General features: G+C 44.6%; 3 protein-coding genes across 3 annotated transcripts in view; 2 read left to right on the forward strand and 1 right to left on the reverse strand.

The window, feature by feature from the left end:
* LOC309564383 (uncharacterized protein) overlaps positions 1-24369 on the forward strand; it is a 110038-nt gene that overhangs the window by 28138 nt on the left and 57531 nt on the right. The gene's annotated exons all lie outside the window — the stretch shown is intronic.
* On the reverse strand, positions 5276-8477 carry LOC309562713 (oocyte zinc finger protein XlCOF8.4-like). Its single transcript, XM_082267000.1, has 4 exons — positions 8373-8477; positions 6912-7028; positions 6702-6825; positions 5276-6590 (listed from the first exon to the last, which is right to left on the reverse strand). The coding sequence occupies exons 1-4, from the start codon at positions 8466-8468 to the stop codon at positions 5410-5412; spliced, it is 1518 nt and encodes a 505-aa protein (XP_082123126.1). The 5' UTR covers positions 8469-8477; the 3' UTR covers positions 5276-5409.
* Positions 12714-13685, forward strand: LOC309562892 (uncharacterized protein). Its single transcript, XM_082267211.1, has one exon. The coding sequence runs from the start codon at positions 12861-12863 to the stop codon at positions 13461-13463; it is 603 nt and encodes a 200-aa protein (XP_082123337.1). The 5' UTR covers positions 12714-12860; the 3' UTR covers positions 13464-13685.

Consider the following 24369-nt stretch of genomic DNA (forward strand, 5'->3'; position numbering starts at 1 on the left):
AGGGTTCAGGAAAGCGCTACGTACAGAGTGCAGGGTGTTGGAGTGCATTATGTACAGATTGTGGGGTTCAGGAGTTCAGAAGAGCGCTAAGTACAGAGTGCAGGGTTCTGGGGTGCGCCATGTACAGAGTGCAGGGTCCTGGGGTGCACTACATACAGAGTACAGGGTTCTGGAGTGCGTTATGTACAGGGTTCAGGAATGCGTTACACACAGAGTGCAAAGTGTAGGAGAGTGCTAGGCACAAAGTACAGGGTTCTGGAGTAAGTTACGCACAGAGTGCAGGGTTCTGGAGTGTGCTACATAGTGAATGCAGGGTTCTGGAGTGCGTTATGCATAGGGTGTAGTTTTCAAGAGAGCACTAGGTACAAAGTCCATCCATTCACATCTCATTACTACACCTCTCCTCAGCTATAACCTCTGCACCCCCCCCCCCCAAACACAACCCCCTCTCCTCTGTCCTCATCTTTGCTCCGACCCCCCCTTCTTTACTTCTCCAAAGCTCCACCATCTTCCACACCGTTACCTTTCTGGCTCTTCTATCCACTGCAGCAAAAGCTTTCTTTTTAGTGCACTAATTGCACTCTCATTTTCGGTTCCAGAACTTCCCCGACCAGGTAGGAGAATAGGGATCACAAGCGCATGACCACCCCCCCGCTCCCGCCCTTGAACAATTGTGCATTTGGCCAGACCAGCACTTGCCCCGGCTGTAAGTGCAGAGCAGGGAGAGGCTGTTTTAGGAGCCGCAGGAGAGCTGTTACTTTCACTTTTAAATACAGAAGCCAGGCTTGTTTGTGTGAAAGTGAAAGTGCTGAGCTGGGAGCACAGGGCTAACCCAGGCTGAAAAACAATAATGCCAAACAAACCTTCTGTACACCAGGACCATGGGACAAAGAAGAAGACGTGGGAAAGTCCCACCCAATCCGGGACTGTTGGGAAGTATGATTAAAATCTAGTCACCACTGGCTATTTTTACCTACCGGCATCTCATTTGCCTTTGAGGAAATTCCTTGGCTTGAATACCAGTGACACATTGGAAGATTCCGATCGTTCGCTATATGGAGCGTTCAATGCATTTCCAAAATGGCCACTTTAGGCCTTTGGTTTTCTTAACCACCTACGGACCACCGGCCGCAGTTTTACGTCGCTACTTTGACGTTAAATGCCGAGGTTATGGCAGCAGATAGCTGCCATAACCCTGGTATTTTTTTACTGGGCGGGCGGTACTCTTTCACATAAAAGTGGTCCCAGCAGCGGATTCTATACAGGATCACTTTTATGGGCGGTGGGAGAGGTGGCCCCCCGTTGCTTCCTGGTCGGTTTCCCCGCTTACCGGAGCCATCGGTAGCAGGGAAAACGATGCAGCCCTTTCCCCTCCTAGGCAGGAAGTTGAGTGAGGGCAAGCTGGCTCCCACTCCACTCTATGGCCTTGGAGGACCGGAGCTAAATCCCTTGTAACAGTAATAGGCAGTGACAGGTACTCTTTATGGCAGGATCTGGGGTCTAAAAGCCCCCAAATTCCCTCCACTGCACTTGAAAGTATTCAAAACACCAAGATCTGCATTCTTGAATGCTGTCATTTTAAGTTTTAATTAAGTTTGGCAAATGCCCCATCTGTGCTGATTTTTAAATTTTTTTTAAGGGGCCCAGTAGAACCCAAGCTCAGTACTACCCCCACTCAGAAGATCCCCAGCTTATAAGTCCCCCTGTTTAGCATATCCCCAGATTATTAGTACCCTCATTCAGCAGATTCCCTGCTCAGTAGTACCCCCAGCTCTGCTGATGCCCCACTCAGTAACAACCCCCACCTCTGCTGATCCCCTTATCAGTAGTAACCCCCAACTCTGCTGATCCCCTTATCAGTAGTAACCCCCAACTCTGCTGATCCTCTTATCAGTAGCAACCCCCACCTCTGCTGATCCCCTTATCAGTAGTAACCCCCAACTCTGCTGATCACCCATTGAGTAGTACCTCCCAGCTCTGCTGATTCTCTGAGTTGCTAATCCTCCTATCTCTCTATTCCTCACTCACCTCCCGCTATATTGCTCCCACACTGGGCACCACGTGTGACAACTGCTAGTTTCTCCTGCTCCGGTCCCCCAGCTCTGCTAATCCTCTGCCGGTCAGTCCTTTCTCTCCGGTCCCACTCACCTTCTGATACCGAGTTTCCATGATGCACACCACATATGTCGTCTGACAGTTGCTCCGCCTCAGTCGGGACCCCGCTCACCTTCCTGCTGCTCCTCGCTGCACACCAGATGTGACATCTGCAGTAGACACTTCCAAAAAATATACACATGAACCAGAAGTGACTCCTAATGACGGCTTTCTGGGTCACTTGTTGGTTTTCCAGTGCATTCTTGGATATCTCATACCTGCTATACCTCCAGAACAAAGGGAAGCTAACGCTGAATAAAAGCCTCTAAAAAGCTTCAGGTGCTGTAAGCGTGCATTGTCATGGACTTTTATCGAGGCTTTGGAGACGATTTAAAGCACCAAGAAAGCAACATAGGGATAATTTTGGAGGGAAGCCAAACACAACATGTGAACAGGACTGTAAGGTAACCATTTTATTTAGTGACAGGCGCTTTGATTGGCATTGCGTCACATGCCACATTTTGTCCAATGCCACATTTAGAAGCAAGCGTAAACAAGCCCTTATTAACAACCCGGCATTGTTTGTGATGATGACAATGGACCGCCCAGAGACCAGAGCTTTGGATGGAGGTGAACAGCTCTGGAGCCTACTGCCCGAAGGGATAGGGTAATTAATACTTCTTACTCCTGAACCCCTGGCCAAAATGACCATTTTTATCAAAAGGTGCAGGGGCAATGTGCATTAAAAATAACAATTTATGGGCAGTGGCGCAGAAAAACCTTGGCCTCAGTCATTCTGCTCCTGCACCAACATCTAGTGCAGTCTTTCTCAACCTTTTCAACACAGAGTAACCCTTGACAGAAATTTCTGGTCTCGGGGAACCCCTGCTAAAAATTAAAAATCTACAACTTATGACACATTAGTGTGACAGTCAGTGGGAAGAATGCTCCTTACTCTTGTCATCATTGGGAAGAATTACCCCCTTACAGATAGCTAAAAGGAACAATGGTGTCATTGGGAACTTATCTGAGAAACAGAAACTGCTCATTGCTCAAGGAACCCCTGGCAAGCTCATGAGGAACCCTAGGGTTCCACGGAACCCTGGTTGAGAAACCCTGCTCTAGTGAATGACTCACTCAAGTTAATAAAATTGACCATGGCTTCACTTTAATGGAAGCTTGTAGTGAGTATGGAGGCTGACAACAGCTGACTAAAAATGTTTGTTCAGTGGCTATCATGCCGATAAATTGGCTTCAATCCTTTGAGTCACTGACCCAGAACAAATGGGCAGATTAGAACCTCTGACCCTACTGCATGCTGTTTCTTGTTGATTCAGAATGCACTGATGCCTGGTACACAACTAGGCATCTAGAATGTTCAGAAGGAGGTCAACAATGGCGTCTTCCATAGAAAACCCTTTAAAGTGTATATTTCAGTTTCATGCTGTTGACAAACTAAATCACATGCTCACTTAATATATATCCCAGGGACTCCAGTGGAGAGGTAGCTACGTCAAACTTCCCAGCTTTACCTGAAGGCAGAAGATATTACAAAGCCACAGCATCAAATTCCCATCTTTAAAGGATAATGTCCACCATGAACCTAAAATCCCTGCATCTATAGACCTCCTCGATCTAAGACCAACCTATCTAGCCCTATAAAGAAGAAATGAGTATACATACCTTTTTTGAAGTTGATCCTACCCCATCTCCAGCGGCGGAAGCTCTGCAGAGGACATGGCCAGCAACGGCTGTGAAATGAATGGGATGTGACCTCACCCATAGACCTACTATGGGGCTTCCATTGTTGGCCGTGTCCTCTGCACCCGCCTCCACAGCGAAGTCACGGCTGACAGCTCAGCGTGGGATCAGGTCGGATCAGCTTCAAAAATGGTAAGTAGTATCGACCGATATCGTTTTTTTTTTTGGCCGATATCGATATTTTTTTTTTTTTTTTAATGTCTACAGGTACTGTAGTGGAGGGATCTGGGGGTCTAAAAGAGCCCAAACCCCTCCGCTGCACTTAAAAGCATTCAGAACGCCAAGTTTGGCTGTTTTGAATGCTGTAAGTTTTTGAATTTGGCGCCGCCAGTACCCAAAAGTGATGTCATGTCATGACATCACTTCCGGGTACGCGGCGGCGCTGAATTAAAAAAAATGGAGACCCGGGTGAGACGGCGGTGAAGGTAGGTCTTTATAAGCAGAATGGGGGATCCCCCTAGGGTGTGGGACTTTACCGGCAAACACACTTCCACAAATGTATAAAAGTTAAATAATTTTATTAACAAATGATAAAATAGATCTTACATTGATCTAAACTGTTGCATAAATTTGTACAGAAAACATAAATTGTATAGTATTCAAAGAATAAGTGTAGAAATGATAACTGAAAAAGATATAGTGATGCATATACTCGGAGGTATATGTTGGTTACTTGAAGGAAATCCTCCCACCCGACGCGTTTCAGGCACGCAGGCCTTTCCTCAGGGGTCTAAAAGTGGAGAGATTTGTGATTTCCTGTGAGTTGTTGAAGGTGTGACAAGCGAGTCACTGCTGCTAAGAGAAAGAGAGGAAAAAGGGGGTTCCGCTGTGTTGAGTGCCGGTGTACTGCACCTCTTGGTCCCTGAAGGCGTGGATCTTCCCAAGTGTGGCCCCAGCGAGGATGCCCAAAAGGGGGGGCGCACTTGTCTCTTATGGCAATTGTCGCAGCATATATATTTTTGGAGATATGCCTGTTGCACTGAAGTTCAAGGGGTAACTGATTTAATCCTCTTAGTTTGTTGGTATATATGTTCAGGAGAGATTTAGTGACAGGGGACGTATTGTTGATTCTCCGTCAATAGAGAGGGAGTGTGTGGTCCCTAGATAAAGTCAGTCACTCCATATTTGGTTCTCCCCTCTAGGTTGCTGAAAAGTGCATCTGGTATTGGGGATGGTAATAGGTATTCAGGCTGGAATCGATTGTCTTGTGATGTCCCTGGGGTTCAGGAGATCCTTTGTGCAGTCACGGCAGCGGGTTAAAAAATTTATATAATGTTGGGAGGTTCTAAGAAATATTTTAGCAAAAAATACTGATTGTTACATTGACCAAAAAGTGTCAGAAAAGGCGCGATCTGGAGGTGGTTAATAAAGATATCCATTGGATTTACACGATTTGGAGTTCTTTTATATTTACCCACCAGCAAGTCCTAGCAAGCATGAAAACAAACAGATATCTTGGCAGCTAATATACCTAATGAGATGTATTTGTCTACGAAAACGTAGGTATTGTAGAACTTTAAAACACCCTTTCTGCTCCCAGTATTGTCTACGGATTCATGCATCATGTCCTTTGCTTATGCGGTGCTTGAGAAGGTCCTCCTTCCTGGTAAAGCATCTCCCACATGCATAACACATGTATGGCCGCTCTCCCGTGTGAACATGCCGATGCCTGCCCAGATTGGAGGTGGACTTAAACCTCCTCCCGCATTCCATACATGAATACGGCTTCTCCTCCTGATGTATTTTCTGGTGCTTCCCAAGCCCAGAGGAGCTAGAGAAGTGTTTACCGCACGCCAGGCAACAATATGGCTTCGCTCCCGTGTGGATCCTTTGGTGTATGGCCAAATGGGAGCTGGACACAAAACGTTTACCGCACTCTTGGCAAGAGAAGGGCTTGTCACCCGTGTGACTCCTCCTGTGCCTGGTCAGATTAGAGCTGCGGGAGAAACTCAGGCCACACTCAGGGCAACGAAACGGCTTCTCTCCCGTGTGGGTCCGACGATGGCTGAGCAAGTCGGACGTGCTCCTAAAGTTTTTGCCGCACTCATGGCAGGAAAAGGGTTTCTCTCCGGTGTGAACCCTCTCGTGTGTCAGAAGAACTGAGTTTGTCGGAAAACATTTGCCGCATTCAAAACAAGAGTAGGGCTTCCGTCGGGTGTGGATTTTCTGGTGTAGGTGAAATTTCGTCTTGCTCCAGAAACTCTTGCCGCATTCGGAGCAAATAACTGTGTTTTCTTCCAACTGCTTGTTGTCTTGGTGGTCCCCCAAATCAGTACATGGGCACTGAAGGTGTTCTGTAGCTGTAATGAATTTAGGGTCTACAACGTTTTCTTCGGATGAGAAGGGTTCCTCTTTAACTGAGATGAATGTCAACTGTTGCTGATGTGTCAATGGGGAGGTGACACAGCAGAGATGTTCTTTGTCTGAACAGGCTTCCTTCTTACTATATATAGATGGACCCTTCATATGTGTGAGCTTGGAGAGGTAAAGGTTGGGGAGATGTTCTCCACCCGAAATGGTATCCTCCCTAACAAGTCTCGATGGGGATTGTGTATGAGATGTGGAGACCTCAAGATCTGAACCTGAGAGAGGTTCCTCTTTAACATGATTAGATACAGGTAATCTAGGACTTCTGGGGTTGCTGACATCTGGATCTGAGAGATGAGCTTCACTTGGGAAAGGTTCCTTCTTAATATGGCCAGAGATATAAAGCGCTGGAGGATCGTCTTTTGGGTCTGTCAGAGAGAAATGCATATTGAAAAGTTTGTTCAACTACCATCCCACCTTATCATAAGGATTTGACCCCTCTGAGAACGAAGAATGCTTTTCTGGGCATGAATTCTTACCCGGTGATGTGGGGGGTGACCGATTCTCCATCATGACGTCCTTGTAGAGATCCTCGTGTCCTTCTAAATACTCCCACTCCTCCATGGAGAAATAGACAGTGACATCCTGACACCTTATAGGAACCTGACACACACAATGATACAGTCACTATCCAGACACATCCCTTGTCTGTTACTGGATAATGTCCCAGAATTCCCGGCACCGCTCACCTCTCCTGTCAGCAACTCCAACATCTTCTGGATGACGTCAACTATCTGTTTGTTATTTCTCTCAGGTGTCAAAAAAGGTGGTGGAGGATCACCGGGCTGTTTTATTGGTCCATAATCCTAAATAATGCGATAAAAATTATCATACGTCATAATACCCTCCCAGAATCCTCCTCACCTCTTCGGTCAGGTCTGTGTTTTATTAATAGAGATAAGCGCTTATCTTCACAGGACCACTAGTGGTCCCACGAAGGGACGTACAGATACGTCGTTTTGCGGGACAGAGCTGACCTGCCGCAGTAAAAGTAGAGCGGGTGGTCGGCAACCGGTTAATAGAGATAAGAGTGATGTCATGTGACCTCCCAGAATCCTCCTCACCTCTCCGGTCAGGTCTGTGTTTTATTAATAGAGATAAGAGTGATGTCATGTGACCTCCCAGAATCCTCCTCACCTCTCCGGTCAGCTCTGTGTTTTATTAACCACTTGCCGACTGCCGCATGACTATTTACTGTGGCGGTCAGCCCCTCACAGGCAGAGCGACGTCGGGTCCGCCGGTCACTCTGCGATCGGCGGGGGAGAGGGAGAAAGTCAGGCGGCTTGTGTAAACAAGCTGCCTGTCATTCTTCCCTGTGTATGATTGATGATCATACGGTTCTATGTAGAACCGTTGATCGCCGTTCATACAGCTGAAGCCACAGCCAATCACAGTAGAAAGCACGCCCCTAGGGACACACACCACCCCTCCCTTTCAAATAAAGTTAACCCCTTCACTACCAGTGTATTTTTACAGTAACAGTGCATATGTATAGCACTGATTACTGTATAAATGTCACGGGTCCGATCTGTCCGCCGCAATGTCGCAGTACCGCAAAAAAAATCGCAGATCGCCGCCATTAAGCGTTAAAAAAAAAACAACAAAAATGACAAAAATCTTTCCCTTTGTTAGTAAACGCAATAACTTTTGCGCAAACCAATCAAAATACGCTTTTTGGGATTTTTTTTACCAAACATAGGTAGGATAAAACAAATTGGCCGAAAATGTTAAAAAATGTTGATTTTTACATTTTTTTTGGGGTGGAATTTCATATAAAAAAATTTGAAAAATATTGTTATTTTTTTCAAAATAAACGCTCTTTTTTTGTTTATAGCGCAAAAAGTAAAAAATCGCACAGGTGATCAAATACCACCAAAAGAAAGCTCTGTTTGTGGGGAAAAAAGGACGTCAAATTTGTTTAGGTACAGCGTCGCACGACCGCGCAATCGTCTGTTAAAGTCACGCAGTGCCGAATCGCAAAATAGGCCCTGGTCAGGAAGGGGGTAAAATCTTCTGGGGCTTAAGTGGTTAATAGAGAGAAGAGTGATGTCATGTGACCTCCCAGAATCCTCCTCACCTCTCCGGTCAGGTCTGCGTTTTATTAATAGAGATAAGAGTGATGTCATGTGACCTCCCAGAATCCTCCTCACCTCTCCGGTCAGCAGGTAGAGGATCTCTATGGTCAGGTTTAGTATCCTCTCAGTTATGGTTCTCCTCTCCTTATCCATCATTGGGGGGTCAGCCATGGGCAGGTCTGGGGGGGTCTTGTTCAGATGGTTGATGCAGAGACTACCATAGCAAACCTATTTAGAATATAGAACCTATTTAGAGGCAACCAATGAGATTCTCCTTCTTTTTTCCAAACCCCCTTTGGCTTTCCATTCATACCCATCAGAACAACCACCCATACTGCCACCATGACAACCCTCTCCCTTAGGGGGGTCACATGACTTCCAACAACCCCGCCCCCCAGCTGATCATCAGCCCCCAGCTGTCAATGGGCTCGCCATATAAGGAAAGCGTGACGTCGCCGCTCTAGAGCTCCTCCCAGTACAGCTGTGAATGGGAATCTGCAAGGTACATGCGCAGTCAGTGGTTCTAGCCGAAACGTCACTTCCGGTTGCGGAATCTCATGAGTAGCGTAACGTCAACACGCTAGAGCACAAACTTCATTGCCTGTGGCTGCGTATAGAGACACGGAGAAAGCGTGTCTTCAAGGGAGCGGGAGAAGCGGCCATTTTGTCGGAGGCCTGAAAGCCAGATTAGTGACTGAAATAAGGATCCAGGTTATAGAAGTCTCTCCTAAATATTCTCCCGCTTACTAGAAGTGGAAATAAATCGCTGAGTGGATTCACCAGGAAGAGGTAATAAGGGCGAGCAGCCATTGCTATGTTTGTATGATTATTTATTGCTGATGTTATTATTATGAATGTAGAATTGATCATTAATGAAGGTGATTGCGAGCGTTGTTTGCGAATTGTGACTTGTTTGCGATAACGAAGGCACATGTGATCACCGCGTGAGGAAAATGTCCAGCTTGCCCACGCACGGTTCGCCCTGCTTCAGAGGAGGAACATTCACCAGACTTTCGCCTTCCACCATTGGCTGAGAGTAGCGGCGGGGGGCTCCATACGCTGTGGGTAACACCCTATTGGATATGGCGCAATCAGATGTATGTAAATTAAATATATCGAAAGCTACATTTTTTTTTTTTTTTTTTTTTTTTAGTATGAAAGGGTTAATTCTACCAAGTTTTTTTTTTTGTGTAAATTTATGTTGTTTTTGTTATTTTTATTTCCTTTTTTTTTTTTTTAGTATGGAAGGTTTCAATCTCCTATCAAGTTTTTTTTTTTTTTTGTAATTTTTTTTTTTTCTCTTTCTTTTTTTTTTTTTTGTTATAAACATTTAAAAAATCAAAATCGAATTAAAAAAAAAATATATTTTTTTTTTCGGCCTTGAGAAAAAGTCACTTTATTACAAAAGGTGTCTTACGCGTTTCGGCAATAAGCTTTAAAGGGGTTGTAAAGGTTTGTCCGCCATACGTCAAAGGAGGAACAGTCACCAGACTTTTGCCTTCGACCATTGGGTGAGAGTTGCGGCGGGTGCTCCATGCGCTGTGGGTAACACCCTATAAGGTATGGCGCAATCAGATGTACATAAATTAAATATATCGAAAGCCAGGATTTTTTTTTTTTTTTAGTATGGAAGGGTTAAATCTCCCACCAAGTTTTTTTTTTCATGTAAATTTATGCTATGTTTTTCTCTTTTTTATTTCTTTTTTTTTTTTGTTCTAAAAATTTTAAAAATCAAAATCTAATTTAAAAAAAATATTTATATATTTTTTTTGGCCTTGAGAAAAAGTCACTTTGTTACATCGAGAAAAGGTGGCTTACGCGTTTCGGCAATAAGCTTTAAAGGGGTTGTAAAGGTTTGTCCGCCATACGTCAAAGGAGGAACAGTCACCAGACTTTCGCCTTCCACCATTGGGCGGGTGCTCCATGCACTGTGGGTAACACCCTATTGGATATGGCGTGATCAGATGTATGTAAATTAAATTTATCAGAAAGTTAGGAGTTTTTTTTTAGTATGGAAGGGTTAAATCTCCTACCAAGTTTTTTTTGTGTAAATTTATGTTATGTTTTTCTTATTTTTCTTTCTTTTTTTTTTTCTTTTTTTTTATTTGTTCTAAAAATTTTATATAAACAAGAAAAAATATTTTTTTACTTTCTGCTATAAAACATATCCAATAAAAAAATGTAAAAATTCTAATTTCTTCATCAATTTTGGCCAATATGTATTCTGCTACATATTTTTGGTTAAAAAAAAAAAATCCCAAAAAGGTTATATTGAATTATTGAATGGTTTACGTGAACGGTATTGCATCTACAAATTATTTTATATATTTATGGAATTATTAAATATTATATATATATATATATTATATTATTATTATTTTTTTTATATTAGTAATGTTTTTTTTTATGATAGTAATCAGCGACTTATCATGGGACTGTGATATTGCGGCGAGCAATCTGACACTAATTAACACTTTTCACATTTTGCGGGAACCAGTGACACTAATACAGTGATCGGTGCTAAAAATATGCACTGTCACCGTACTAATGACACTGGCTGGGAAAGGGTTAACATTTAGGGCGCTCAACGGGTTAACTGTGTGCCTAGCCAGTGTTTTTGTGTACTATGTGTGCTGCTTTTACTAATGGAAGAGATGGATTTTAGTCCCTGCTTTGCAGGAACACAAAATCCATCCCTCCCTCCCCTCAAAACAGAGATCCGCTTTGTTTACGTAGGCAGAGCTCCGTTCTGAGTCTCTGCCGGCAGACATCAATTGCCCGGAACCCGCAAATCGGCTTCTGCTGTGAATAATCACAGCAGAAGCGGCCCTGCAGGTGGAAATGCAGGATATATACTTTATATATGTGATCCAGAGCAGAGGCGCCGCCCTATAGCAGTTTTACTGCTACAGGTCGCTCAGCAAGTGGCTAGGGCTCATTGACGAAACGCGTATGCCACTGTACTTTGTACACTCCATTCCATGTAATAAAGTGACTTTTTCGGAAGGACGAGTTGCCAGCTCTTCACCTCATACCTGCTCTGTTCTCATTCACCCCCCTTGTAATTGGCACAGCAGGCGTGTAGACCTGGGAGCAGAGATCTCACCAATAGAGTCCTCCAGAGATAGAAGAGTCAGGGGGGTGTACCTCCAGACAGCTTCTCCAGTGACGAGGCAGACAGCTTCTCCAGTGACGAGGCAGACAGCTTCTCCAGTGACGAGGCAGACAGCTTCTCCAGTGACGAGGCAGACAGCTTCTGTAGTACAGCTTAGATATGGATCCCCGCATATGGATGAATGCTCACTTTTCTTCTGCAAATGCTGAGGGACACGGGTGTGTCAGAGAAGAAGCAACAGCTATGGCTCTTGACACAGAAAACTGTAACGTGTGCAAATATGTGCTTGTTTTTTGTTTTTTTATTTTTTATGTGTGCTTGTTTTTAACTGTGTAGGTTCATCCTTCATATTTAAGCCTTGTCACCGCCGTGTCTGTGTTTCCAGCAGATGTAATATCCGGAGAATGCCCCTCCTGTATTACTCCACTGCCGGATTGTGGGAATAAAGAGAGTTGCTATCTCCAGCTTGGCAAATTTTCCTCACGGAAGATCCAAGTATGACGCGTACTCCGAAGAACATCGACGAGGCCGCGACTACATGTAAAGAGGAAGAAGAATGGCTCCCAAAATGCGACATCTTCACACCACCAGATCACATACGATGCATATCATTTTCAGCTAAGGAGGAGGAAGAACCGCTCCTATGCTCTGATGTCCCCATAATCCCATGTGATATGCAGTCTACGACTACGCATGTGAAGGAGGAGCCCCTCTCAGCTCCAGGACATCTCTTAGACTTTAACATCTCCACACCTCATGCACACTGTTTTTCTGTACATATTAAAGAGGAACCTCTCTCTGCTGAACAAATTCCCTCCACACCTACACATCACACACATCACACACAGTCAACATCTACTGATAGTAAAGGCGAATCCTACCCAGATGAGGAACATCTCCCACAGCCTGATGCCTACACAAAGGCACATCATACACAATATCCATCTACTTATGTTAAGGAAGAACCTCTCTTAGCTGAAGCTGAACCCCCAAACGCTACCCACCCCACAACCTCAGATGGAGTCCAACCTGCATCTTTGAGTTGTAAAGGGGACATCGCATACTCCAAACTCTCTACCCCATCAGGCCCAGTACAATTTACAACTGTGTATATCAAGGAGGAAACCTGTTCTTCGGATGAAGAACATTTAATTTGTTCTGATGCTTCTCGTGTCCAACACTCTTCAAATTCTAGTCCTTTTTTGCAGCCACTCCCCGGAGGGGTAGATGAGCAAGGCTCTCCTCAGCCTGAAGGCGTTACCTCATATATATCCAGGACTGGAGATTATGATGCCCAACCATCAAGGGAAAAGGTCTTCTTCTGTTACGAGTGTAGCAGTTGCTTTAACTCCAAGTCTGAACTGGTTAGACACCAGCGTGGCCACACCGGACAGAAGCCTTATTCCTGTCCAGAGTGTGGGAAAGGTTTTACAACAAGCTCCTACCTCATGAAACATCGAAGGATCCACTCGGGGGACAAGCCATTCACTTGCTCTGAGTGTGGGAAATCTTTTACCCATAAAGCTGATCTGGTGATCCATGGTCGCACCCACACCGGAGAAAAGCCTTTTTCATGTTCGGAGTGCAGGAAAAGTTTTATCAGCCAGTCCTATCTGATAAAGCACCAGAGGAGCCACACAGGAGATAAGCAGTACTCTTGTTCGGAGTGCGGAAAGTCATTTGGTACCAACACCTACCTCGTTATCCACCAACGAATTCACACAGGGGAGAAGCCATTTGCTTGCCCTGAATGCGGAAAATGCTTCATCAGCGATTCCTACCTCAGCCGACACATGAGAGTCCACACGGGAGAGAAGCCATTTCCTTGTGCCCAGTGTGGCAAGTGTTTCGCCAGCAACTCTCAGTTGTGCAACCACCGAAAGAGCCATTCTGGGGAACGGCCTTACTTTTGCTTCGAGTGTGGCAAAGGTTTTACTTGGCGAGCCAAACTCGTTCGACATCAGAAGATTCATGCTGGGGGAGGAAATGCAGTTGGTGAGCCAGAGGCAGGGAACATTTCTGAGGAAGAGCATGACAGGCTGGCTGTCTGAACTTCTCAAGCCAGAAGAATCTGAGACTTATTTGCCAAAGTGCACAAAAGAAGTAGACTTGTTGACCCCAGCAGCTTCTCTATTTCATTCTTCCTGGGCAGAAAGAATGGAATATTCCCATTTGTTCATAGGCACTCCCAGTCCTCTAAGCACCACAAAGTAGTTATCCTAATTTTTCTTAAAAAATTGTTGGCGAGCCAGCCAGGTTATGGAAGGATTGAGAAAGCTGGAGAAAACTTGGATGGTCTGTTAGGATTAGAAAGAATTTCTTGTTTTACAAGTCATTTACAACCGAGTAAGCTGGAGAATATTAAAGTGTCTCTATTGCCAAAACCTTTTTTTTTTTTAGTTTTAAATTAGGGGTGTCGAAATCAATTTTTATTGCAGGTTGCATCACCGTTATGGTTGCCCTCAAAGGGTCAGTTGTATCTGTAGGATTAGACAGGGCTTTTTTTCTCAGAGAAAAGGTGCAGGAACTCTCCTTTCTAAGTTACTATGTGTCTCCGCCCCCTACCCACCTTCGAGCACTAACCCTTGGTTCCACCTCTGAGCACCGACACTTGGATCCACCCCCTACCCAGATTCCAGTACAGCCCCTTTTAGAGAATATGGAGCCAGGTATAATTTTGTAGTGGAATGTATGGAATTTGGTTATGATAACAAGAAAATCAATAAAATTGATCCCACAGCCAACAGCAATATACCCCCCCCCAGAAGCAATAGACCCCCAGCAGCAGCAAAATATCTCCTAGCAGCCAGCAACAGTAGACCCCCTCCCCAAACAGTAGATCCCTTCCAGCAACAATTAACCCACAGTATCAAAAGATCCTCCACCAGCAACAATAGATTGCCATCCAAAAATAGATCCCCTCCAGCATCAATAGATCCAGCATCAGTAGACCCTCCAGCACCCCTTGCCATGGCATACATTCAGTGCTAGAGGTGCCGGAACTGCGTTCCCCCACGTTCCCGCTGAAAAAAATCCCTGGGATTAGATGTTCAGAGGTCCCCACCCCGCTTACATCACAGTGCACCCCTCCTTACCTTGTGCTGCTTCCAGGAAGAATCTGGGGCCCGAGCTGGGAGGCTGAAAGTGTAGGGCAGGGGTGTCAAACTGGCGGCCCTCCAGCTGTTGCGGAACTACAAGTCCCACCATGCCTCTGCCTTTGGAAGTCATGCTTGTATCTGTCAGCCTTGCAATGCCTCATGGGACTTGTAGTTCCGCAACAGCTGGAGGGCCCCATTTTGACACCTGTGGTGTAGGACCTAGAGGAGGGCTAGAATCAGCTTCCGGAGTCTGCTGAATGCTGAGACCAGGGGAGGCAGAGACAAGGGGGTGCTGCGGCTGCACAGAGAGGTACAGGATCTGTAGGAGGAATTCTGTCCTCCTCTCAGCTGCTGACTGCTGAGACAAGGTAGGGGTGGAGGTGAGGGGGAAGAGGTGCAAGGGCCACATGAAATGGCCTGGTGGGCCGGTGTTGTAAAATTTTGTCGGACCCGTGAAAAAATCGGACCTCGTCACTTCCGGTGGACAGAGCATCACAAAACAGCTGATGGGAGTCGTCCGTGCGCATGCGGAGTCGTCCGTGCGCCTGCGCAGAAGACATTTTTCGAGGTTTGGCAAAATTATAACAGAGAGCGGACAGCTGACTGAGAGAAGGCGGGGCTAAGGTGGGACGGAAGACACTGCCGCGTCATCTGCAGAGCTGAATAGAGGAGGCGGGACGGAGGTGCTGCCGTGTAATAAATGCAGGACTTAAGCGACTCATTCTGTTTTATTATCTTTAGTAATTATCGTATTATTTATCCTTAGGATTTCATTACATTTAGTATTTCTTATTTTGTGTTATAATTTTAACAAACCAAGATAATGTCTTGTGCGCATGCGCACTTGAGACTCCATCAGCTGTTTCATGACGTAGGACCACCGGAAGTGACGAGGTCCGATTTTTTTTTTTTTTTTCACGGGTCCGAGAAAATTTTAGAACACCGGATTCAGCCCTTGGGCCTTGTGGTTGACACATGTGTTTTAGATAGAGTAGGCGATAGTTAGAACACATCAGGTTTTGTTGCTGTCTGCGATCCTGTTGGGGATATTAACTCTTCTATTTGTCCCAATGAACTTTAAAACCAAGATGGAAAGTAATAGGAAATCCAATATTTTATAACAGGCATCTGCACAGGAGGTGAGCAGATGAATTCTGTAGGCACACCTGTTTCTTTGACAACCACCCAAGAGCCTCGTAAGTGTGACATATATGTGATACAATGACTTCCTGAGGTCATTTTAAAATGTGGAACTTGTGATATATATAGAGATGTTTCCCAGTAGCTGCTGGGCTTTTGGAAGGACCAATATAGGTTAGAGCTGCACGATTCTGGCCAAAATGAGAATCACGATTTTTTAGCTTGGAATAAAGATCACGATTCTCTCACGATTCTCTGTGTAACAAAAAAAAATTGGGATAACTTTACTGTTACGTTTTTTCTTTTTTATTCATTAAAGTTTATTAATTGCGTTTGAAAGACTGCTGCGCAAATACAGTGTGACATAAAATATTACAACAATCGCCATTTTATTCTGTAGGGTCTCTGCTAAAAAAATATATAAAATGTTTGGGGGTTCTAAGTACTTTTCTAGCAAAAAAAAATGATTTTAACTTGCAAGCAACAAGTGTCAGAAAAAGGTCTAGTCTTTAAGAGGTTAAACTTCCTTTCTCCCTGGCAGAGGGAAGGAAAAGATACAATGTAATCATTTTGTTTATAGTTACTGGGAGACTTAGCGCCGGTTCACACTGGCGCGACGCTACTTTCAGGGGCGACCTCCGAGATCTAGGTGCGAGCAGCGCGCCGCGACCTCGGAGCGGCCGCCACAGACTTCATAACATTGAAGTCTATGGCGGTCGCCTCCTGGTCGCCCCAAAGAAGCTCCGGACCCTTTTTCTAGGTCGGAGCGACTTGTGTCGCTCCTATTAGAACGGGTCCGTAGCTTCCCTATGGGAGGCGACCTGCGGCGACCTGTGAGGCGACCAGGTCGCCTCACAGGTCGCCCTAGTGTGAACCGGGGCTCAATGCTGATAGGCGTTTGCGGGAGGAAAGATACAATGTAATCATTTTGTTTATAGTTACTGCGAGTTTTCCACAGCTGTTTTCTCTGCTCCCTCAGCTATGCAAAGAATCGAGCATATGTCAGGTTTAGATCGTCGGGGGGGATGAATCGAGATCGCGATTTTTTTTATACGATTAATCGTGCAGCTCTAATATAGGTAGAGGTCCTTCAACAGCATATCTTGAGTGTCTGTAAGGGAGGAGCACCAGAACTAGCACCTTGAAGCATTGAAGGAACTGATTCTTTATTGGTAGCAAGTAAGAAGAAGGTCAACATGTTGCAGAGTTTTGAAGCCTTGGGTTCATATTTTGCTATACGTAACTGCTGGCTGAATTATAAACCATTTTGTCCAGTGGCTCACACTGTGGGTGCTGGCTAGAGAGAGCCCGTCCCGGCTCAGTGAAATAAATCCAGCAAAAAAGATGACCCGATATCCGCACACCAATTTTCCCAACAGTCGCTTGAGAAAGAACTGCCTCAGGCCAGCTTCATCTAGGCCATGCTATCCGACACGTTTTACCCCACCCACGGGACTTAGTCATGGAGGTCCCACCTAATGTGCCCTGCTGCCACTTAATATGCCCTGCTCCCACCTAATGTGCCCTGCTGCCACTTAATATGCCCTGCTCCCACATAATGTGCCCTGCTGCCACGTAATATGCCCTGCTCCCACATAATGTGCCCTGTTCCCAACCTCCAATACTAAGCCCCGTCTGTGGGGGGAAACACATCGGGACATGGCCTGCTCAGAGCTGGACTAAGAATGCTTTTACTCATGCCACTCTCGGGCGTGTTGGTGGGCAGAGTTCAGGACATCTTTTTTGCTGGATTTATTAAACCATTTTCTTTAAAACTCAGTGACCATAGTAATGAGGTTTACTGAACCCAAAGATTCCAAGTCAGTTCTTCTAGGCCATTTCCATCAGTCTGATTAACCACAGCCCTAAAGATGGGGGTGCTTCATTGTCTAAGAGGGGACTTCTCACTTTGGAGAGATTTCCTTTCAGGACAGACTCTATATAACATAATAGACAGGCATATTAACCCTTCCCTTTTCTACTCTACCCAAGATTTAAAAAAAAAACTGGATTTAGATATACTTTAATATATAATTTATTAGCGTCTAGGAAGAAAAGGCAGCATAGAGTGGTCTTTCCAGCTAAGACAGGTTTCTCATTAATATGCGTATAAGAAGTGTATGATGCATGGTTGTGAAGATCTAGGCTTAGTGATGTAATCTGTAGCTTGGAGGGGGATTTCCTTAAAATAAACCTGTCAGTCAGGGCCGGCCCTACCATATACTGTATATTATATATACTGTTATCTTCTTCCATAACTCACCACTGGACTGGTCCACCAAACACCCACTGTCTGTCCTCAGTCCTCCTGTCACTCCTGTGTCTGCCGTGCCCACTGCCCTAGAAGATCCAACCTGCCCTGTGTGAGATGGAGTGCGCTGATGTTTGATGTCATTGCGCACACCACGGTCACACAAGGGACGTTCCTCAGATGAGACACTCCGCCTTCTCATACTCATCAGTTTGCACTATGGGCGGCAGTATGAGATGGGGAAATGCCGCTGGTAATGCGCCACAAACTGGTGACACACAAACCTGCTAGAAAAAAAATCTTGGGAGTCAATTTGCCACCCCTCTCCAAGTGCTGCCTGAGTCCAAATGACCCAGTGGACCCACTGTAGCTCTGGCTGTATGTTTAGGATCACTGGAAGGTGAACCTCGGCCCAGTCTCAAGTCTTTTGCGGACTCTAACAGGTTTTCTTCTAAGACTGCCCTGTATTTGGCTCCATCCACCTTCCCATCAACTCTGACCAGCTTCCCTGTCCCTGCTAAAGAAAAGAATCCCAACAACATGATGCACCACCACCATGTTTCACGGTGGGAATGGTGTGTTTAGGGTGATGTGCAGTGTTAGTTTTCCACCACACATAGTGTTTTGCTTTTAGGGCAAAAAGTTAAATGTTTGTCTCATCTGACCAGAGCACCTTCATCTATGTTTGCTGTGTCCCCCACAATATTATTATTATACAGGATTTATATAGCGCCAACAGTTTGTGCAGAGCTTTACAATATGAGGGAAGACAATACAGTTCAATTACAATTCAATACAGGAGGAACTAGAGGGTACTTCTCGTTAGAGCTTACAATCTAGATAGGAGGGTCAACCGAAACAAAAGGCAATAACTGTGGGGGATGAGCTGATGGAATAAATGGAAGTATAATTGTCAGGTGTGGGTAGGATAGGCTTCTCTGAAGAGGAGGGTTTTCAGAGATAGGTAGGATAGGCTTCTCTGAAGAGGAGGGTTTTCAGGGATTGTCTAAAAGCTAATAGAGTAGGAGATAATCGAACAGATAAGGGTAAGGAGTTCCATAGGATTGGAGAGGCTCTAGAAAAGTCCTGGAGGCGAGCATGGGAGGAGGTGACGAGGGAGCTAGAGAGCAGGAGGTTTTGAGAGCAACGAAGAGAACGATTAGGTTGGTATTTTGAGACCAGGCTAGTGATTTAGCTGCTTCAAACTGGACTTCTTATGGCTTTCTTTCAATTCCCTTCTCGTTGGCATACTGTACCTCTACACAGGTTATCCCCCCCTTCAATCCATCATGAATGCTGCCGCCAAACTCATCCACCTTACCAATCGCTCAGTGTCTGCTGCTCCTCTCTGTCAAGCCCTCCACTGGCTTCCGCTCACCCAACGAATTAAATTCAAAATACTTACAACATCTTACAAAGCCATCCACAACTTAGCCCCCAACTACATCATTAGCCTAGTCTCAAAATACCAACCTAATCGCTCTCTTCGTTCCTCTCAAAACCTCCTGCTCTCTAGCTCCCTCGTCACCTCCTCCCATGCTCGCCTCCCGGACTTTTCCAGAGCCTCTCCAATCCTATGGAACTCCTTACCCTTATCTGTCCGACTATCTCCTACACTATTAGCTTTTAGGCGATCTCTGAAAACCCTCCATTTCAGAGAAGCCTATCCTACCCACACCTAACAAATATACCTCAATTTTCTCCATCAACCCATCCCCCACGGTTATTGCCTTTTGTTTTACTTGACCCTCCCTTCTAGATTGTAAGCTCTAATGAGCAGGGCCCTCTAGTTCCTCCTGTTTTGAATTGTATTGTAACTGTATTGTCTTCCCTCACATTGTAAAGCGCTGCGCAAACTGTTGGCGCTATATAAATCCTGTATAATAATAATAACAATGGCTTTCTTCTTGCCACTCTTCCATAAAGCTCAGATTTGTGGAGTGCATGACTGTGGACAAATTCTTCCACCTGAGCTGTGGACCTCTCAGGATGATTGATTGAACAGCACTCCGTGAAATGTTCACAGCTTGGGATTTTTTTTTCATAACCTAACCCTGCTTAAAACTTCTTTTCAACTTGACCTGTCTGGTGTGTTCCTTAGCCTTCATGATGCTGTTTGTTCACTAAAGGCCCATACACACGATAAGAAAATCTGATGGGAAAATTCGTCCGACGACCGATCTGCCGATTTTCAGATTGTTAGTATGGTGCTTTCGACAGCCAACTCCGACTTTTCGGCTGACAAAATCCTGATGTGCAGGCTATAAAATTTTTGTCGTTCGTAATACAACATCCGATTTTCGTCTCATTAGTACAGATTTCCACGGAAAAAAATCTTAAGAGCAAGACTGGGCATGCTCAGAGACGAAAGAACACATACAAAGCAATCCAACACATGACATCACTTCTGAAGTAGAATTCTGTCCTACGGGAAAATTCGTATGAAAAAAACCTCTTCACTTTCCACATCAGACTAGCATGCCACAAAAAACGGACGACAGATCGTTCGATAATCTGATCGTGTGTACGGACCTTTAGGCTCTCTAACAAACCTCTGAGGGGCTCGCAGGACAGCTGTATTCATACACAAGTGGACTTTATTTACTAATTGAGTGACTTCTGAAGGCAATTGGTTCCACTAGACTTTAGCTAGGGGTTTCAGAGTAGAAGGGGGTTGAATACAAATGCACGCCACACTTTTCACATATTTGCTTGTAAACAATTTTGAAAACTGTTTATCATTTTCCTTCCACTTCACAATTATGCGCCACTTTGTGTTGGTCTATCACATAAAATCCCAATAAAATACATTTACGTTTTTAGCTGTAACATGACAAAATGTAGAGAAATTCAAGGGGTATGAATACTTTTTCAAGGCACCGTATATATGAACAAGTAAAAATACTAAAAGGACTACGGAAAACGTAGAAGCAATGCCTGGAATGAACGCTAGGTGGCACCGATTCCATTCTGTTGTCCTCCAGCAGTAGAAGAGCTCATCCTGCTGGGGAACGCACAACAAAGCTGCTGGAACGCAAAGCCAGGAAGAGTTCATTTGCTAAGCATCAACTTCCAGTTCATCGACATGGAGCTGGATAGAAAGGTAAGCCATTACTGCAGATGAAGCTGCTATAGGCCTGGTAATATTTTTATTATGCACACTATTCCTTTTACATACTGTATATGCATACAAGCTTTGCTGCTGATCCTTTGCACATACCATTTGCACACATGGTTTTTCGTAATGCCTATTTTTTACATTTTTGACTTTTAAAGAGGAATTCCAGAAAACCAATGAAAGCACTCACTGAGCTTCTATACAGAAAACGTACTGGGCCAAAGACATGAAGTTCACCCTAATCTGAGATCTTTGTTGTGTTCCACAGCATCAAGAATCCTCACAGGGTCGTGGGAACTGTACTTCCTGCATGGTGGAATTTCCTCTTTCCCGTCTCGGTGTTGCATCATTCACTTTCAGACTTGCAAGGCAGGTTTGAAACTTATTGGCTGCTGGAAAAATTGTCTTAGTACCGGCTTCATTTTAACATCAGGCTGCGGGCATTTTATAAGTGCTCCAGAAGGTGGGAAAAACCAGGAGATTACCAGTACCTACAGGAAACTGAAATATCAGTGCAAGGAGTATATCTGTTTAAGTGGATAAATTCTACATTCCTTCCATTTGGTGTTCAATAGGGCGGCAAGATCCATAGATGATCCCACAGGTCAGGTCCATTCCGAGGAACCCAAAGATAAACAAGGTTACTAGGTATAACTCAATTGAGGAGGATGCCGCTGCAGCAAGGATCCATAGAGCACCTCACAGGGTTATGGGGAGTGTACTTCCTGCATAGCTGAATTTTGTTTATTTTCGTGGTGTATTACCAATCACATTTAGACTTTTAAGACAGGTTTGCATCTTTTTGGCTGCTGGAAAAAACTTCCTAGTACTGGCATTTTTTAACGGGTTTGGGGTCTTTCATAATTGCTCCATTAGGTGGGCAGACCTGGAAACTTTCAAGTACGTACAAAATACTGGAAGATCACTTCTAGGAGGATAATATTTTCACCAGTTGAATTCTACTTTCCTTCCATGTTGTGCTCACTGAGACTCCGCTTTACCACTGCATGGAACCGAACGGTTCGGCTCGCTTTTGTGCTTTTCCACTGCTGGTACCGCATGGAACGGTGTAGGAACGGTATGGCGGCGCTTTTCCACTACTTGGAACCGAACGGTACGGCTCGCTTAAATAGTACCACCTCAGTTGTGGTTCCAACAGGGCAGTACTGGTACCATATCCTACAATCCTTTGCATGCAGCCTTGACTGTTTGTCACTACTAGCCACTAATTGGTCAGAGAATCATTGTTATCCCACCCACTTTACTTTAGTGGAAAAGCAAACCGCACCGAACCATACCGAACCGTTCCAACACTGTACCATGCAGTGGAAAACCAACAGAGCCAAGCAGGGCCGAGTGGAGCCGAGCCGGTACTTGCAGTGGAAAAGTAAGATCCCACAGCTCAGGTCCGTTGAGAGGAACGCAAAGATAAACAAGGTATACTACGTATAACTCAATTGAGGAGAATGCCACTGCATCAAGAATCTAGATAGCACCTCACAGGGTCACGGGGAGTGTACTTCCTGCATAGTTGAATTTTGTTACTTGTCCTGGTATACCTACAAGAAACTGGAAGATCACTTTTAGGAGGATAATCTTTTCAGCAAATGAATTCTAGTTTCCTTCCATGTGGTGTTCACTGAGGCTACAAGATCCAAAAATGATCCTACAGCTCAGATCCTTTGAGAGTAACCCAAAGATAAAGGAGGTATACTAGGTATAACTCAACTGAGTAGAATGCCACTGCACCAAGAATCCAGATTGCACTTCACAGGGTCATGGGAATTGTACTTCCCATATAGTTGAATTTTGTTTCATGTCCAGGTGTATCACCATTTACATTTAGAGATTTTTCTGCATCAAGGAGATTACCAGTACCTACAGGAAACTGAAATATCAGTGCAAAGAGTATATCTGTTTAAGTGGTTAAATTCTACATTCCTTCCATGTGGGGTTCAATAGGGCTGAAAGATCCATAGATGATTCCTACAGGTCAGGTCCATTCCGAGGAACCCAAAGATAAACAAGGTTTACTACGTATAACTACGTACTTCCTGCATAGCTAAATTTTGTTTCTTTTCCTGGTGTATTACCAATCACATTTAAGACAGGTTTGCATCTTTTTGGCTGCTGGAAAAAACTTCCTAGTACTGGCATTTTTTAACGGTTTTGGGGTCTTTCATAATTGCTCCATTAGGTGGGCAGACTGGGAAACTTTCAAGTACGTAAAAAATACTGGAAAATCACTTCTAGGAGGATAATATTTTCAGAAGTTGAATTCTGCTTTCCTTCCATGTGGTGCTCACTGAGACTCCAAGATCCATAGACGATCCCACAGCTCAGGTCCGTTGAGAGGAACGCAAAGATAAACAAGGTATACTAAGTATAACTCAATTGAGGAGAATGCCACTGCACCAAGAATCTAGATAGCACCTCACAGGGTCATGGGGAGTGTACTTCCTGCATAGTTGAATTTTGTTACTTGTCCTGGTGTACCTACAAGAAACTGGAAGATCACTTTTAGGAGGATAATATTTTCAGCAGTTAAATTCTACTTTCCTTCCATGTGGTGCTCACTGAGACTCCAAGATCCATAGATGATCCCACAGCTCAGGTCCGTTGAGAGAAACACAAAGATAAACAAGGTATACTAGGTATAACTCAATTGAGGAGAATGCCACTGCACCAAGAATCCAGATTGCACTTCACAGGGTCATGGGGATTGTACTTCCCATATAGTTGAATTTTGTTTCGTGTCCAGGTGTATCACCATTTACATTTAGACATTTTTCTGCATCCAGGAGATTACCAGTACCTACAGGAAACTGAAATATCAGTGCAAGGGGTATATCTGTTTAAGTGTTTAAATTCTACATTCCTTCCATGTGGTGTTCAATAGGGCTGCAAGATCCATAGATGATCCTACAGGTCAGGTCCATTCCGAGGAACCCAAAGATAAACAAGGTATACTACGTATAACCCAATTGAGGAGAATATCACTGCACCAAGAATCTAGATAGCACCTCACAGGGCTATGGGGAGTGTACTTCCTGCATAGCTAAATTTTGTTTCTTTTCCTGGTGTATTACCAATCACATTTAGACTTTTAAGACAGGTTTGCATCTTTTTGGCTGCTGGAAAAAACTTCCTAGTACTGGCATTTTTGAGGTTTGAGGTCTTCCATAATTGCTCCATTAGGTGGGCAGACCTGGAAACTTTCAAGTACGTACAAAATACTGGAAGATCACTTCTAGGAGGATAATATTTTCAGCAGTTGAATTCTACTTTCCTTTCATGTGGTGTTCACTGAGACTCCAAGGTCCATAGATGATCCCACAGCTCAGGTCCGT

Source organism: Pelophylax lessonae (genome assembly GCF_965119305.1).
Source record: "Pelophylax lessonae genome assembly, chromosome: 9".
NCBI lineage: Eukaryota > Metazoa > Chordata > Amphibia > Anura > Ranidae > Pelophylax > Pelophylax lessonae.